At 53.7% G+C, this 12474-nt stretch overlaps 7 protein-coding genes across 7 annotated transcripts; 3 read left to right on the top strand and 4 right to left on the bottom strand.

The window, feature by feature from the left end:
- Positions 1 to 835: 835 nt before the first annotated feature.
- TVP18 (Golgi apparatus membrane protein tvp18) lies at positions 836 to 1455 on the bottom strand (the record flags this gene model as incomplete). The annotated part of the gene is made up of 4 exons (XM_049356203.1): positions 836 to 1136; positions 1190 to 1282; positions 1349 to 1364; positions 1419 to 1455. The coding sequence occupies 4 exons, from the start codon at positions 1453 to 1455 to the stop codon at positions 836 to 838; spliced, it is 447 nt and encodes a 148-aa protein (XP_049209090.1).
- A 637-nt stretch (positions 1456 to 2092) lies between these two features.
- Positions 2093 to 2953, top strand: J4E79_007337 (uncharacterized protein; the record flags this gene model as incomplete). Its single annotated transcript, XM_049356204.1, has 3 exons — positions 2093 to 2149; positions 2239 to 2552; positions 2608 to 2953. 3 exons carry the CDS (start codon positions 2093 to 2095, stop codon positions 2951 to 2953), a joined length of 717 nt encoding a protein of 238 aa, XP_049209091.1.
- A 252-nt stretch (positions 2954 to 3205) lies between these two features.
- Positions 3206 to 3815, bottom strand: J4E79_007338 (uncharacterized protein; the record flags this gene model as incomplete). Its single annotated transcript, XM_049356205.1, has 2 exons — positions 3206 to 3272; positions 3325 to 3815. 2 exons carry the CDS (start codon positions 3813 to 3815, stop codon positions 3206 to 3208), a joined length of 558 nt encoding a protein of 185 aa, XP_049209092.1.
- A 601-nt stretch (positions 3816 to 4416) lies between these two features.
- On the top strand, positions 4417 to 6360 carry J4E79_007339 (uncharacterized protein; the record flags this gene model as incomplete). Its single annotated transcript, XM_049356206.1, has 3 exons — positions 4417 to 4626; positions 4680 to 5252; positions 5302 to 6360. The coding sequence occupies 3 exons, from the start codon at positions 4417 to 4419 to the stop codon at positions 6358 to 6360; spliced, it is 1842 nt and encodes a 613-aa protein (XP_049209093.1).
- A 285-nt stretch (positions 6361 to 6645) lies between these two features.
- Positions 6646 to 7558, bottom strand: J4E79_007340 (uncharacterized protein; the record flags this gene model as incomplete). The annotated part of the gene is made up of 2 exons (XM_049356207.1): positions 6646 to 6858; positions 6914 to 7558. The coding sequence occupies 2 exons, from the start codon at positions 7556 to 7558 to the stop codon at positions 6646 to 6648; spliced, it is 858 nt and encodes a 285-aa protein (XP_049209094.1).
- Positions 7559 to 9116: 1558 nt separating this feature from the next.
- Positions 9117 to 10314, top strand: SFH5 (Non-classical phosphatidylinositol transfer protein (PITP); the record flags this gene model as incomplete). The annotated part of the gene is made up of 2 exons (XM_049356208.1): positions 9117 to 9820; positions 9882 to 10314. 2 exons carry the CDS (start codon positions 9117 to 9119, stop codon positions 10312 to 10314), a joined length of 1137 nt encoding a protein of 378 aa, XP_049209095.1.
- A 255-nt stretch (positions 10315 to 10569) lies between these two features.
- J4E79_007342 (uncharacterized protein) lies at positions 10570 to 12213 on the bottom strand (the record flags this gene model as incomplete). The annotated part of the gene is made up of 2 exons (XM_049356209.1): positions 10570 to 11845; positions 11897 to 12213. The coding sequence occupies 2 exons, from the start codon at positions 12211 to 12213 to the stop codon at positions 10570 to 10572; spliced, it is 1593 nt and encodes a 530-aa protein (XP_049209096.1).
- Positions 12214 to 12474: the final 261 nt, after the last annotated feature.

Consider the following 12474-nt stretch of genomic DNA (forward strand, 5'->3'; position numbering starts at 1 on the left):
TGCGACCGCATCAACGTGTTTCGCAGCCTGGGACTTCCAACATTGATCAAGAGTCGCACAAGTCAAATTGCAAAGCTCAGCACATCACATGTGCATTGTTTGACTTACATCCATCAGCTGCGCTTGGTGTGGCAGGGTGGCAGGATCTTCAACGCCTCGCAAGCTCCGGCACGCTAGCGTTCCCCGCGCCTAACAAGTGTGGTTCCTGGCGAGATTCTGGCAGCCAGTTATCGTCATCCTAAAAGCGAGCAGATGCCAGGCCAAGTTTGGCGTTTCCGCTGTCGTGGTCTGACACTGCTTGTGCTTGTCACGGCTTTTCTAGCAGCGATAGAATCGCATTCGAATGGTTGCTGAGCAGACAAGTGCTGCACCCTACAGAATGTACGCTTGAGAGAATGACACCCATAGCTTCTAGAACATCGTCATAGGGACTCATGTGGGTCCTGCACTCGTCTCTATCAATCAATTTCTGTGTAGAATTACGTAGATGCCCCCACACAGCAAGATGACATCGTACACGACAAATGCACAATTGTCACGGGAACGCGATGAGTACGGAGAAAGCATGTCGCATTGAACCGCCTAGCAGTTTGGCCAAGCGCTTCCATATCCAAGAGGCTCTCTTACAAAACACGGCCCCAGAACGCCCAGCTGCTGAATGATGCTACAAAGAAGTCAAATCATCTCCTCTAATCGCTTTCCAATCGGCTAAGCTCATCATCTCCGTCCTTGTGATATCAACCGGCTCCTCCGTCGGCCCTTCTTTCTATACGCGTGTCGTTCGTTCGGAATCGTCGCACATGGCTGTTGCTCGTTGCCTAGTTCTGCCTCCACTTTATATGATCATCTGTGCGACTCCCTGTCCACCGAGCGTCTTGCTGCCCTGGAATTGCTGGCCCTTGAAACCGGCAAGCGCATAGAAGACGGCTGCGAGCAGAAGGAAGACGGCCGCGACGATCAGACTTGTAGCCCGGGCAGCGATGCTGGCCCATTGTATGGCGCTCATCGCCGCGTAGATGGCCGCGCGCATGTAGTTGGAGCTGAATTTGCGAATAAAGGTATCGAACTTGGGTGAAGTCGGGCAGATGCGGAGGAGCAGCGGTATTTCGATGAAGATAATGATGAAGGAGCACACTCTGCGAACTGATTAGCCATATTCCCAGCGAAGATATGGGCGCGGAGAACGTACAAGCACACGATACTAAACGCGATGACCCAGTTGGCGTTGAAGATGTTGGCGATGCCCAGCGCAAAGCAGAGGACTATACACAGTACTCCGGTCCTGCCGAAGAGTTAGTATGACATGCTGCGAGCCGTGGGCATATGCATAGCAGCTGGCGTGACTGACCATTGTCCGTAGATACCTGCAAAGATGCCAAGTCAGCAACAAGTTACAGGTCCAGCAGCGGGTGTCTTACTGAAATTCCTCGACTTGAATTCTTCTGCAAGCGTCATCTTCGCGGTGTGATTGACTGCTGTATGCTTCTAGCTTTTCGAGGTTACGCGCAAAGTGGTGGTCTGGCGATGTGTAGATTGCGGTTCCGGTAGCTTTGTTGCTGGCGCGGGCTGGGTGAAGCTCTGGCACAAAGTATCAGGCGAGGTTTGATATCCTTTGTTGGAATGCCGTGCGCCGCGTTGGTGTACGTTGCGCTGCGTAATGTGATTGTGGCTGTGCAGTGAATCGGATTGGGTCGAGTGAATGTTGGTCGGTGCCTGGCGTTGCGATGGCAATGGCTGCGTTGCGTGCTTCTTGGTAGCTCAGCCCTCGGTCGGATCGCGGCTTCCACGTCTACGTAAACTACGCGCTAGTGCTTGCCGAAACCGTCTTGGGCCGGCACTCTGCGCCTGAGAACTCGGACCTGCACCTTCAGTTTCAGAACATTGTGTATGGCCGCGACTGCCTCACCTTGGGATGACTGGAATTTGGAAAGCGAAGGAATCATGGACGCCTCTCGTGCTTGCGTCTGCCGCGCTCGGACTGGCGCTTTACTACCTACATGCCCAGCAAACAGCCACTTTGACAACTGCGGACCCTGCGCAGGTGAATACAGAACCGTGCCAAGACGACGAAGCGATTCACGTACCAGACGCCATGGATCCGAAGGAGAGAGCGTATCATGAGGGCTTCATGCGCGAGGCTATTGCCATGGTGAGCCACGTCCTTCACTTTGTACATATTCAGCTATCTGCTGAGTTTACTCCATGTTTGATCCCTATGCTGACTCATCATCACTGCAGGCTGAACTTGCACTCAAGAGCGATGAGACCCCCGTCGGCTGTGTCTTCGTCAAGGACGGCGAGGTCATTGGACGAGGCATGAACGAGACAAATCGGACCCTGAACGGTACCCGCCACGCCGAGTTCGTCGCCATCGCTGGCATCTTGTCAAAGCACCCCATCAGCATCCTCAACGAGACAGACCTCTATGTCACCGTTGAGCCATGCGTCATGTGCGCGTCCATGCTGCGCCAGTACGGCATCCGAGCCGTCTACTTCGGATGCTGGAACGAGCGTTTTGGTGGCACCGGAGGTGTTCTGAACATTCACTCTGAGTACGTATCCTTCTTTCCCCACAAATACATGCATTGCAAGTACTGACTTCAACAGTGCTAGCGTCGACAAGCCCTACCCAGTCACCGGCGGCATCTTCCGAGAGGAAGCCATCATGTTGCTCCGGAAATTCTACGTCCAAGAGAACGAAAAGGCCCCCGAGCCCAAACAGAAGAAGACGAGGGAGCTGAAGACAGAGATCCTGCCCATGGACGTTCATCAGCCCAAGTCGACCCCATCACCTGCTATTCGTGCTCCGGCTAATGCGACCTCGACCGGATCCATCCCGACACTGTCTTCTTTGAGCGCATCCGCCGCCGCTGCAGCTGTCGCGGTCCCCAAGACTGTGTTTCCCACGCCCGGCCAGGCTCGACCCAGCTCTGCCAGCACAGCTCTTGCTTGAAGCACTTACGATAATGCATACTTATACCCAACCATAGACGCTAGGATGAAGGAGTGAAACCGAATGTATAATACCTTATGACTTTTTACCTCAATAAAAACTTGTTGTTCACCGAGACACGTAACTGATTTGAGATGGCTGAGAGTACAATACCTGCATCGTGATTTCGAAAGGAAGCAGAAACGGCAATAGATGGTCGGTACTGAGTTTGGTATTGAAACGGGATCGGGGAGGCTTTTATCCACCTGTATCTTATTTCTCTCCTCCACCACCTGCAACCAACTGCACTACCATGAAGAGAGCAATGGCCCACCAGTATCTGTATAATAATCAGCATAACCTCTGATAATGAACCTTGTCCCCCTACGTACTTTTGCAAGAAGGTCTTCTCCGGCTCTTTTCCGTCGAGCTTCCCCTCCGCATTGAGCACGATGGGCTTGTTCAAGACCGGCTTTGGCCCAACATTCCTCTTCCTTATCTCCACCTCCACTTCATCTTCGCTGCCTTTTGCGCTTGTTCCGAATCCAATATGGAAAGGCTCCCCCTTCTCATCAACGTGAATGATGAACTTCTTGTGGTATTGGTCGGAGAAACTGGCCGCTGACGTGACAATGCCTCGCCATGAGCCAGATTTAGGGTCGGTGAGGCCAACGCGAAGAAGGTGATCAGAGGCGTAGGAGCCTGTGGGTGGTGTGAAGGAGGCTAAAGTGCCAACGGGTTGGTCTGCGTCGTATTCGATCTGCGCAAGCGGAATCGGCGAGGGGATGACGGCGCTGTCCCCTGAGGCTGGAACGGAGGAGACGTAAAGCGTGACCGACGATGCGACCGCAAATGGCAGCAGTAGAAGTCTTGACAGTAGCATCTTGGCGCGATGGTACGGTCCGTTGCTATCTGTACCAATGCAATGGTGTTGGTAACGGGAGCTGGGGCTAGCCACCCGAGAGCAACGGCGAATTGTATCACCGATGGACATTCACTCAAGCGAGCCGTGCTTCCACAACCCCTCATTCTCAAACCATATCTCCTGAGACTTACATACGGTAAAATAATCCTGCAACTCCGCTTGATCCGAAATCGCACCGATAGCCATGATCAGCCGTGATCCAAGACCTCAACTTGCTTTGCGTGGCGTTCTGACCATCCAACACTGGCCCAACAGCATTCGCTATGCCTGAAAAGGTGGATCCGGCGCTCACGATGCCCACAATTCTCAGTCTGATCAGTGAGCAGATCGACGCTCAGGCTCGAGACGACCCTGACGACTGGTAGCCCGATTGCACAAAGGCTGGGGTTGCTGCCCCACCCCCACCATACTAGAGCTCCCCAGAGCTCTTATGAGCTCATCCCGCATTGACAGCTGTATTGTAACTCAACATTATTTCTCGCGTCCTCGGGCTTTCAATTAGCTTTTCTTCAATTCAAAATACCACACTTCTCTCACCTTCCCATACTCATACGCAGCAATGTCGATTCCTTTCCGCCAGACCCAGCGCAAGCAGTCGCGTCAACTGTCAACAGATCCCCGCAATGAGCTCCACCCTCAAGTCGACCACTACATCGGTATCGATGTTGGTACCGGTAGTGCTAGAGCCTGTATCATGAACGATCAGGGAGACATTGTCGGACTGGCCTCAGAGAACATTGGCTTATGGCAACCACAGACTGGCTACTATGTACTTAACCCGCAACAGGCAAATTGCGAGACCCAAAACTAAAGCGAACCCAGGAACAATCCACAACAGACATCTGGCGATGCATCTGCTCCTCAGTCCGCCGAGCCATGGATCAGCACAACATCGACTCGAGCACTATCCGTGGTATCGGTTTCGATGCGACCTGCTCGCTTGCGGTATTCAGAGACGACACAGATGAGCCTGTCGCCGTCACTGGACCGAACTTTGACAACAAGGACGGCAACGACCGCAACGTCATTCTGTGGCTCGACCACCGACCTGTCGAGGAAACAAACAAGATCAACGCCACCAAGCACAACCTGCTTCGCTACGTCGGAGGCAAGATGTCCATCGAGATGGAGATTCCCAAGGTATTGTGGCTGAAGAACAACATGCCGAAGGAGCTATTCGATCGTTGCAAGTTCTACGATCTGACCGATGCTCTCACACATCTGGCTACCGGCAGTGAGAGCAGAAGCTACTGCAGTGTGGTCTGCAAGCAGGGCTTTGTACCTGTTGGAGTCGATGGTAGTGTCAAAGGCTGGCAGGAAGACTTCCTCAAGGAGATCGGCCTCGAAGATCTATGCGAAGACAACTTCAAGCGCATGGGAGGCGTTGACAATGTGGTTTGTCCTTCGCTACTATTCTTGACGGTCCCGGCTAACAAGCACACAGAACGGACGCTACCTCACTGCGGGCGAGCTCGTCGGCACACTCAGCGAGAAGGCGGCACAGGAGATGGGTCTGCAACCCGGTATTGCAGTCGGAAGTGGAGTCATCGACGCCTACGCTGGCTGGATCGGTACCGTTGGCGCCAAAGTCAAGCTCGATGGGGATACTCTTGACATGGACCAGCCCAAGAATGATGTTTCGCAAGCGTTCACACGTCTCGCAGCCGTAGCTGGAACATCGACCTGCCACCTTGCCATGTCACGCGAGCCTGTCTTCGTCGACGGTGTCTGGGGCCCATACAGAGACGTCCTACTACCAGACTACTGGATGGCAGAAGGAGGACAAAGTGCGACAGGTGAACTACTCAAGCATGTTATCGAGACACACCCAGCCTTCAACGAAGCCGTGTCTGTCGCTGAAACGTACAACACCAACATCTACGACTACCTCAACGAGCATCTCCGCGAGATGGCAGACGCGGAGAAAGCCCCACACATCGCCTGGCTTGGACGTCACTTCTTCTTCTATGGTGACCTCTTCGGCAACCGCTCCCCTATCGCCGACCCCAACATGAAGGGATCTGTCATCGGTCTGAGCTCCGACAAGAGCCTCGACGGCCTGGCACTATACTACTACGCGACCATGGAGTTCATTGCCCTTCAGACACACCAGATTGTTTCTGCGATGAACGCCTCTGGTCACGTCATCTCTTCCATCTTCATGTCCGGTTCGCAGTGCCAGAACAGTCTGCTGATGCAGCTCATGGCCACTGCGTGCGACATGCCGGTCCTGATTCCGCGATACGTACACGCAGCTGTAGTGCACGGCGCGGCTATGTTGGGTGCAAAGGCGGCCAGTACCGACAAGGACGGAAACAGCGAACCGCTCTGGGATATCATGGACAGACTGAGCAAGCCCGGTAAGACCGTGAAGCCACTGGCTGATAAGACGGTCAAGAAGCTATTGGACGCCAAATACAAGGTGTTCTTGGAGCAGTGTGAGGGCCAGCAGAGATACAGGAAGGAGGTCGATGCCGCCATTGAAGGATGGGCTAGCAAGTAAATATCACAAGTGGTAGTAGTCAAGGACACGACGATGAAGGGGATGATATCCATCATTAATTAGAAATTTATTCTGGCCACAAGACACTTGCCGAGGAGATCGTTGGTGCATGTTGTGTGTATAACCCAACTCCCCGCTTATGCCATCGGATATGGAAACTGCATGGCTGCTCCGAGTGTTGTAAGTCTTGAAACCCGGCTGCATGCAGTCTGCTCGTTGCTATCGTCTGTAAAAGGGTATATCGTACAGGGGAAATTGAAGAAGATGTGTGCCGGCCGTTGAGCTCTAGTATCGTCGGCGGGGTCCACGTGGTGGTTCTCTGCGACTAGCGTCGTTAAAGCCGTATCGTCCATCTTGGAAGCTACCAGCACGTGCGCCCGCACCGGTGTCGATGTCCATGTCATCCATGGACTGCGTAAGGCGGGCAGGCGGTGCTCGTGCGACATGGGTGCTAGCGGGAACATCCTTCATGTAGACGTAGAGGAGTCTGCCATCAGCCTGTTGATGGAGTTAGTTTTAGTCCAGCGAAGAAGAAGCTCGCCGGAACACTGACCTTCTGGTTGTTGAACGTCGCGATGACATTCTCGGCGCCCTCCCTGCTCACAAACTGCAGCTCGACCATGACCGTCGGGCTGGAAGACAAGAGCCTGCAGCCCAGCGTCTCTCCTCCAATCGGGGTCATGACAGCCTCGATATCAGCGGCCGTTGTTCCAGGTGCAAAGTTACTAGCAATGACGGTACACGGACCGCCCGTCGCGGCACCTCGAATGCTAATGCCCGGTGCAGCGTCATTGCTGCGCGTAGCCGCAGCGCGACCAAGGACGGGAGCAAATTTGGTGTACGCTTTGCTGTTGCGCTCGACCTGGGATGCTGACGCCGTCCGAGCGAGGTTGTTCCTGCTGTTGGCGGCACCGCGGGGGTTGTTCAGCTTGTGCAGATCGTGTTGCCATTTCCCGTCGACGTTGCCGGCTGGTTTCGCGCTCGCTGATCGCTTCTGGACGCCAGCGCCACCGTTTATCCGACTGAGCAGCGATGGCTTTTCAGATTCAACTCGCGCCCGGCCGCCGGCGCCTGGTGCATTCGCTTTCCGGCCTCGGCTGCCAGCTCCGAGGAACTGTTGCGCGAGGGCTTCGTTCTTCTTCTTCTCGCGGGTCTGTTTGACGAAACTCTCGAAAGACGCGGTGGTTGAGGCGACCATGGTGAGCGACGGTGGAAATGGAGAGTAGTGGTGGTGGTCTGGTATCGAGTGGAAGCGCGTAAGTGTCGGCCTAAGGACAACCAGCGAGCGCGTCTACGAGAACCTTGACCCGCTTGGATCAAAGCTCGGGCCACGACCCGCCCGGCGAAACGAAACACCGCCGCGAAAAGTTCCCGTACAAAACTTGAGCCTGCAGCTTCTCTCTCTCACTCCAACAACGCGCCCAACTTTTGGTAAGTCAACACACCCGCTCTTTCTTTGTTTCCTGTTGCTATCATGATGAACACTTGTGTCGCCCCTATCATACATTCTATGGTGATCCGACCACTCAAGCCAAACGAGAATACTGATCTTTCGCAACATCTACCAATCTGTTACTAGAAGTTTTTTCAGGACATCAGCTAACAAATTATAAAGGTCCCATTGTTCTCAGTCACAGTATGACTTCGCGATCATGATGCGCCATTAGATGCGCTGTCGCCGACGTGCGGCCCGCAGCTCCACGAAGCCTTCCGTCCATCGCATAGCCTCTCCGTCCGTTGGTTACAAGCAATAGCAGACCTCGATATGATGTGGTCGAGACGGCAAGGCTTCGTGGGCTGCGATAGCGTTTGAAAGGTTAGACCACACCCCCGTACCCCAAGCACCCATCCTTAGATGATGAGCAACAAATGTATTATCAAATACCGACCACTTCGTGGGGAATAAACTAGTTCGATTACCTGAATATCTTTCCACCCTCGAGCCTTCGTCAAAACGTCTTCTTCTGGAATCGTTACTGACATAGCTCTAGGTATGCACTAAATAGAAAGTCTACTTGATACAGCTACCAGCTTTCATTGAAAAGGTACATAACCCACCCTCTCTTCTCTCCCTTTGCAATGATGAACACCAATTCATGCTAACTCAGACGGGGTTCGCCTCACTGATTGAAAAAACATTCGAGACTTTTCATCTTTCGGCTGATTGCTCTCTCACCTGCATCTTTGTTCAGAACCATAGTCTTCGTTCTATGCTAACTGTCAATCGCAGATTACTCAATGTCGACACCATCTCTGGCAACTGCACTCCTCTTTCGACCGAACAAGTGGCGTCAACGCACGATGGATGAAGTCGAGGCATCTTGACATCACTGGAAACCAGCTTGTTCGGTCGATAGACGTTCGTCGACACGTAGATGGCTATATATATTCATTCATTCTTGTTAAACATGACTGCTTCACCATTGCCAACCTTGTATCTGCGCATGCACATGCTACACTAAAGGCGTGAGATTTCCGCACGCCATACATGCACTGAGATTGTAAAATGAAACATGCTAGCAGACAATGTGGACACCTGCGGCAATGCTGCATAAATTCATCTGGTTACTTTATCCTCATGTAGAGTGCAAAAGGAATTCAGAGGTCTCTTCCTTGTCCAAGCTGATACCAGGACTGGGGACGCGCAGCGGTTCCGGAGTTTGGGGAACGATCTCGAATGATCTCCGGACACTTGAAACAATTCCCCAACCCAACGTTGACAGCTCAGCTAACACGCACTCGTAACGCTCATCAAAATGGCAGCGAAGCCCGAAGACGTAAGCACAGCACCCATGGAAGGCGCCGGTCTTTTCAGTGGAGCAGGCCCGGAGAAGCAGCCCGAGCCTAATCCTGTAGCCGACTCTGCCGACAAGAAGGACGATGGAGATGCCGTCGACAGCGCAACCGCAGCGGTAGCAGATCTTTCGGTCGACGAGAACAAAGAGGAAGCAAAGCCGACAGAAGTCACACCTGAAGCTACTGCCCCAGCTCCTGCAGCCGCTCCCGAACCCGCATCCAGCGACGCCAAACCCGAGCCCAGCACCGTAACACCCACCCAAGGCCCCATCTGGCCCGAGACCACACCCGACCACCCACTCACAAAGTTCTACGATGCCTTCGAAGCCCTCACCACCGAAGCTCAACACAATGAAGTCTACGGCATCGAGCTGAGCAAGTCGAAGCCCTTCCACACCAAGCTCATACTACAAAAGTTCCTCCGGGCCAACCAGAATGATTTGGACAAAGCCAAATCACAGCTGCTCGACACGCTGAAGTGGAGGAAGGAGTTCGATCCAATCAAGGCAGCGGGAGAGACATTCCCGAAGAACAAGTTTGATGGATTAGGATACGTGCTGGAGGTTGAGGGTGTACCGGAGAGCCCCAACAAGAAGGATATCGTTACCTTCAACATCTATGGAGCTGTCAAGGACAACAAGGCTACCTTTGGTGATCTAGATGGGTATGCTTCCCCATTCTCAATCTAATACAATAGATAACACCATGCTAACAGAACCCCACAGCTTCCTCCGCTGGCGCGTAGGCCTCATGGAGAAGTCCGTCCAAGCGCTCAACCTGCCCGCCGCCACAACGCCCATCCCCAACTTCGGCGAAGGCCCCGACCCATACCAAGGGTTCCAAATCCACGACTACCTCCAAGTCTCCTTCCTCCGCCGCGACCCCCTCGTCAAGACTGCGACCAACAAGACTATCGAGATACTAGGGCGCCACTACCCTGAGACGTTGAGCAGGAAGTTCTTCGTCAATGTACCTGTGGTCATGGGCTGGCTGTTCAATGCGATGAAGTTGGTTGTGGCCAAGGAGACGAGCAAGAAGTTTGTTGTTCTGAGCTACGGTAATCAGCTTGCTGCTGAGCTGGGCAAGGGTGTTCCGAAGAGTTATGGTGGTGAGAGGGGGGAGTTGGCTGAGTGCGCTGAGGGTATGAAGATGGAGTGATGGTACAAGCTGCATGAACTGGTGGTATGGAGAGGGGAAGATGGTAATGGTAGGAGACGGAAGAAGCGACTCAGCGTGCGTGTTTAGCTTAGGCCTTGTTATACCCCACTCAAAATTGTTCAATCCGTTCGAGAGCAATGTAGTCAATAATAAATGTTTTCACACTAAACTAAATAACTGCATATGTACTTGTGACTTCGAAACGCATTGTCATCATGCTGACCGAAAGCTGTATGCGTAAACAGCTGGATATCATTACTCTCCTTTGCCTTCATCTTCTCTCGGCACCACCGCTCTGTCAACCCAGCCCTCACCCCGTAACACACCCAAGCCCTTCCTCGCAACGCCACTATTGACCGATCTGGGTGATACCTCGTACAGAGCATTAACCGTCGCCAAACTGACCACAAAAAGCAGCACATCCCCATTCTTGAAACCCTTCCACCACCCCCTCTTAACACCCACCTTCCACATGGAATCAATCGACATCCTCGCCGTATACAAGAAATTGCTCCTTCCGCCTTTCCTCTCCAAGAAGGCCCAGAGTCCGCCTATGAAACCACCCAGGAACCAGCGTTGCGTGGAAAGGAAGGCTCGGGGAAGTAGGTTCTGGAAGAGACAGATGGAGCCCCAGCTCGTTCCTATGGCGCCGGAGAGGAAGAGCGACATGCGCAATATGCGCTTGGCCAGACTGTTCAATGAGGCAATGGGCGCGGAGAGGAAGGCTTTGTATTTCGTGATGCTCATGGCAGTGAAGAAGAGCGTGAAGAAACGGGCAATTTTGGGGAAGGCTTGGATCCAGTATTGGACGTAGGTGCGTAGACAGGATGGGTCTTGCGGGTGGAGTAAGGCGCATGATAGGGACTTGATGGCTGGATGGGCGGGGGAAGTTATTGGGGAGATGGACGTCAGTCGCTTTGGCAGCGTTTCAGCGTTGGGGAAGAGGATGGGCGATACGAAGGGTGGCCAGCGCTGTCGCGAGATCTCTGCTAGGTTGTCCACTATGTCAAATGTGCCTGGCCACGGCGCTGTACTGGGATAGTCTTCGGGGCGCTTCTGTATATACTCTGGAGAGTTCTTCAAGATATGGTCTCCGAACCCAGAGGGGAAACAGTCGCGGTCGAAGACGAATGCGTGAAGCAGCTGTCCGCAAGCGACTGGCATGATCATCCAGGAACCGAACCAACTGGGCCTGTTCTTCATGTACCCTAGCTCCTCTAGGTAGTTGTAGCCAAATTCCAGGGCCCTTGTCATGATGTAGATGGCGATTGTGACGCGCAGCTGATCCCCTGGGTACACGGCGAGGAAGAAGCCTGCTAAGCTGGATCCAATGGCCGGTGCCAACTTGGATGTCAAGGAACGTGCTATGCGTGGATTACGCCGCCGGAACGACTTGCCTTCATGACTGAGTAGGCTCTCGCGGATGCGCACGAAGATGCGCCGAAGGAGGCGGTGGAAAAGGAGTATGAGGGCGAGGGAGCTGCTGAGGCGGACGTTGGGTGACTTGAAGACGGAGGTTCTGGGCTGGTTCCTAAGGGATTGTTAATGCGCATCGATTAAACGCGACCAGACGTATGCCCACCTATTCGCTGTCCCCCGCGACAGAAGCCTGGTCTTCACGACTTCCCATGCCTTCAGCCCCGAGAAGGTCACGATGCCCAAACGCAGTGCCGCGCGGAAGGCGGCTACATTGTAATCATCCGGGCCCTTGACAATGGCGTCATATCGCTTCGGGGTTATGGTGCGCTTCTTGACAACCGGCGCGCGCGAAAGGAGGTACTGGTGCAGCAGCTGGTACTCCTTTGCCGAGATGGTGTAGCGGAGCGCATTGCGCAGTATCGGGTCGATTGGTTGCGATTTAGCGGGGCCCGGCGTGGGCTGCGATGCGCCAGACGACATGGTGGGCGTCTTCGAATGGGTTCGGGCTCATGGTTTGAGGGGCTGTTGTTATTGTCATTAGACGGCACACGCGGAGTCTGGGGAAGCTAGCATTGATGACGATCCCTGGAGGTTGCGCACAGGAGCCGCTCTTGATGGACCTCGGCAGTTTGGCCATCTACCCCAATCTTCTCACATGCGAACGACATTTCCTAGTCTGGGGCTACCTTAGCCCAGAGAGCTATCCCGTGGCCCACATATTGGTGTCTACTAAAACTTGGT

The sequence above is a fragment of the Alternaria viburni genome, assembly GCF_023758015.1.
Source record: "Alternaria viburni strain BMP 2772 chromosome Unknown scaffold_16, whole genome shotgun sequence".
In the NCBI taxonomy this organism is placed as follows: Eukaryota; Fungi; Ascomycota; class Dothideomycetes; order Pleosporales; family Pleosporaceae; genus Alternaria; species Alternaria viburni.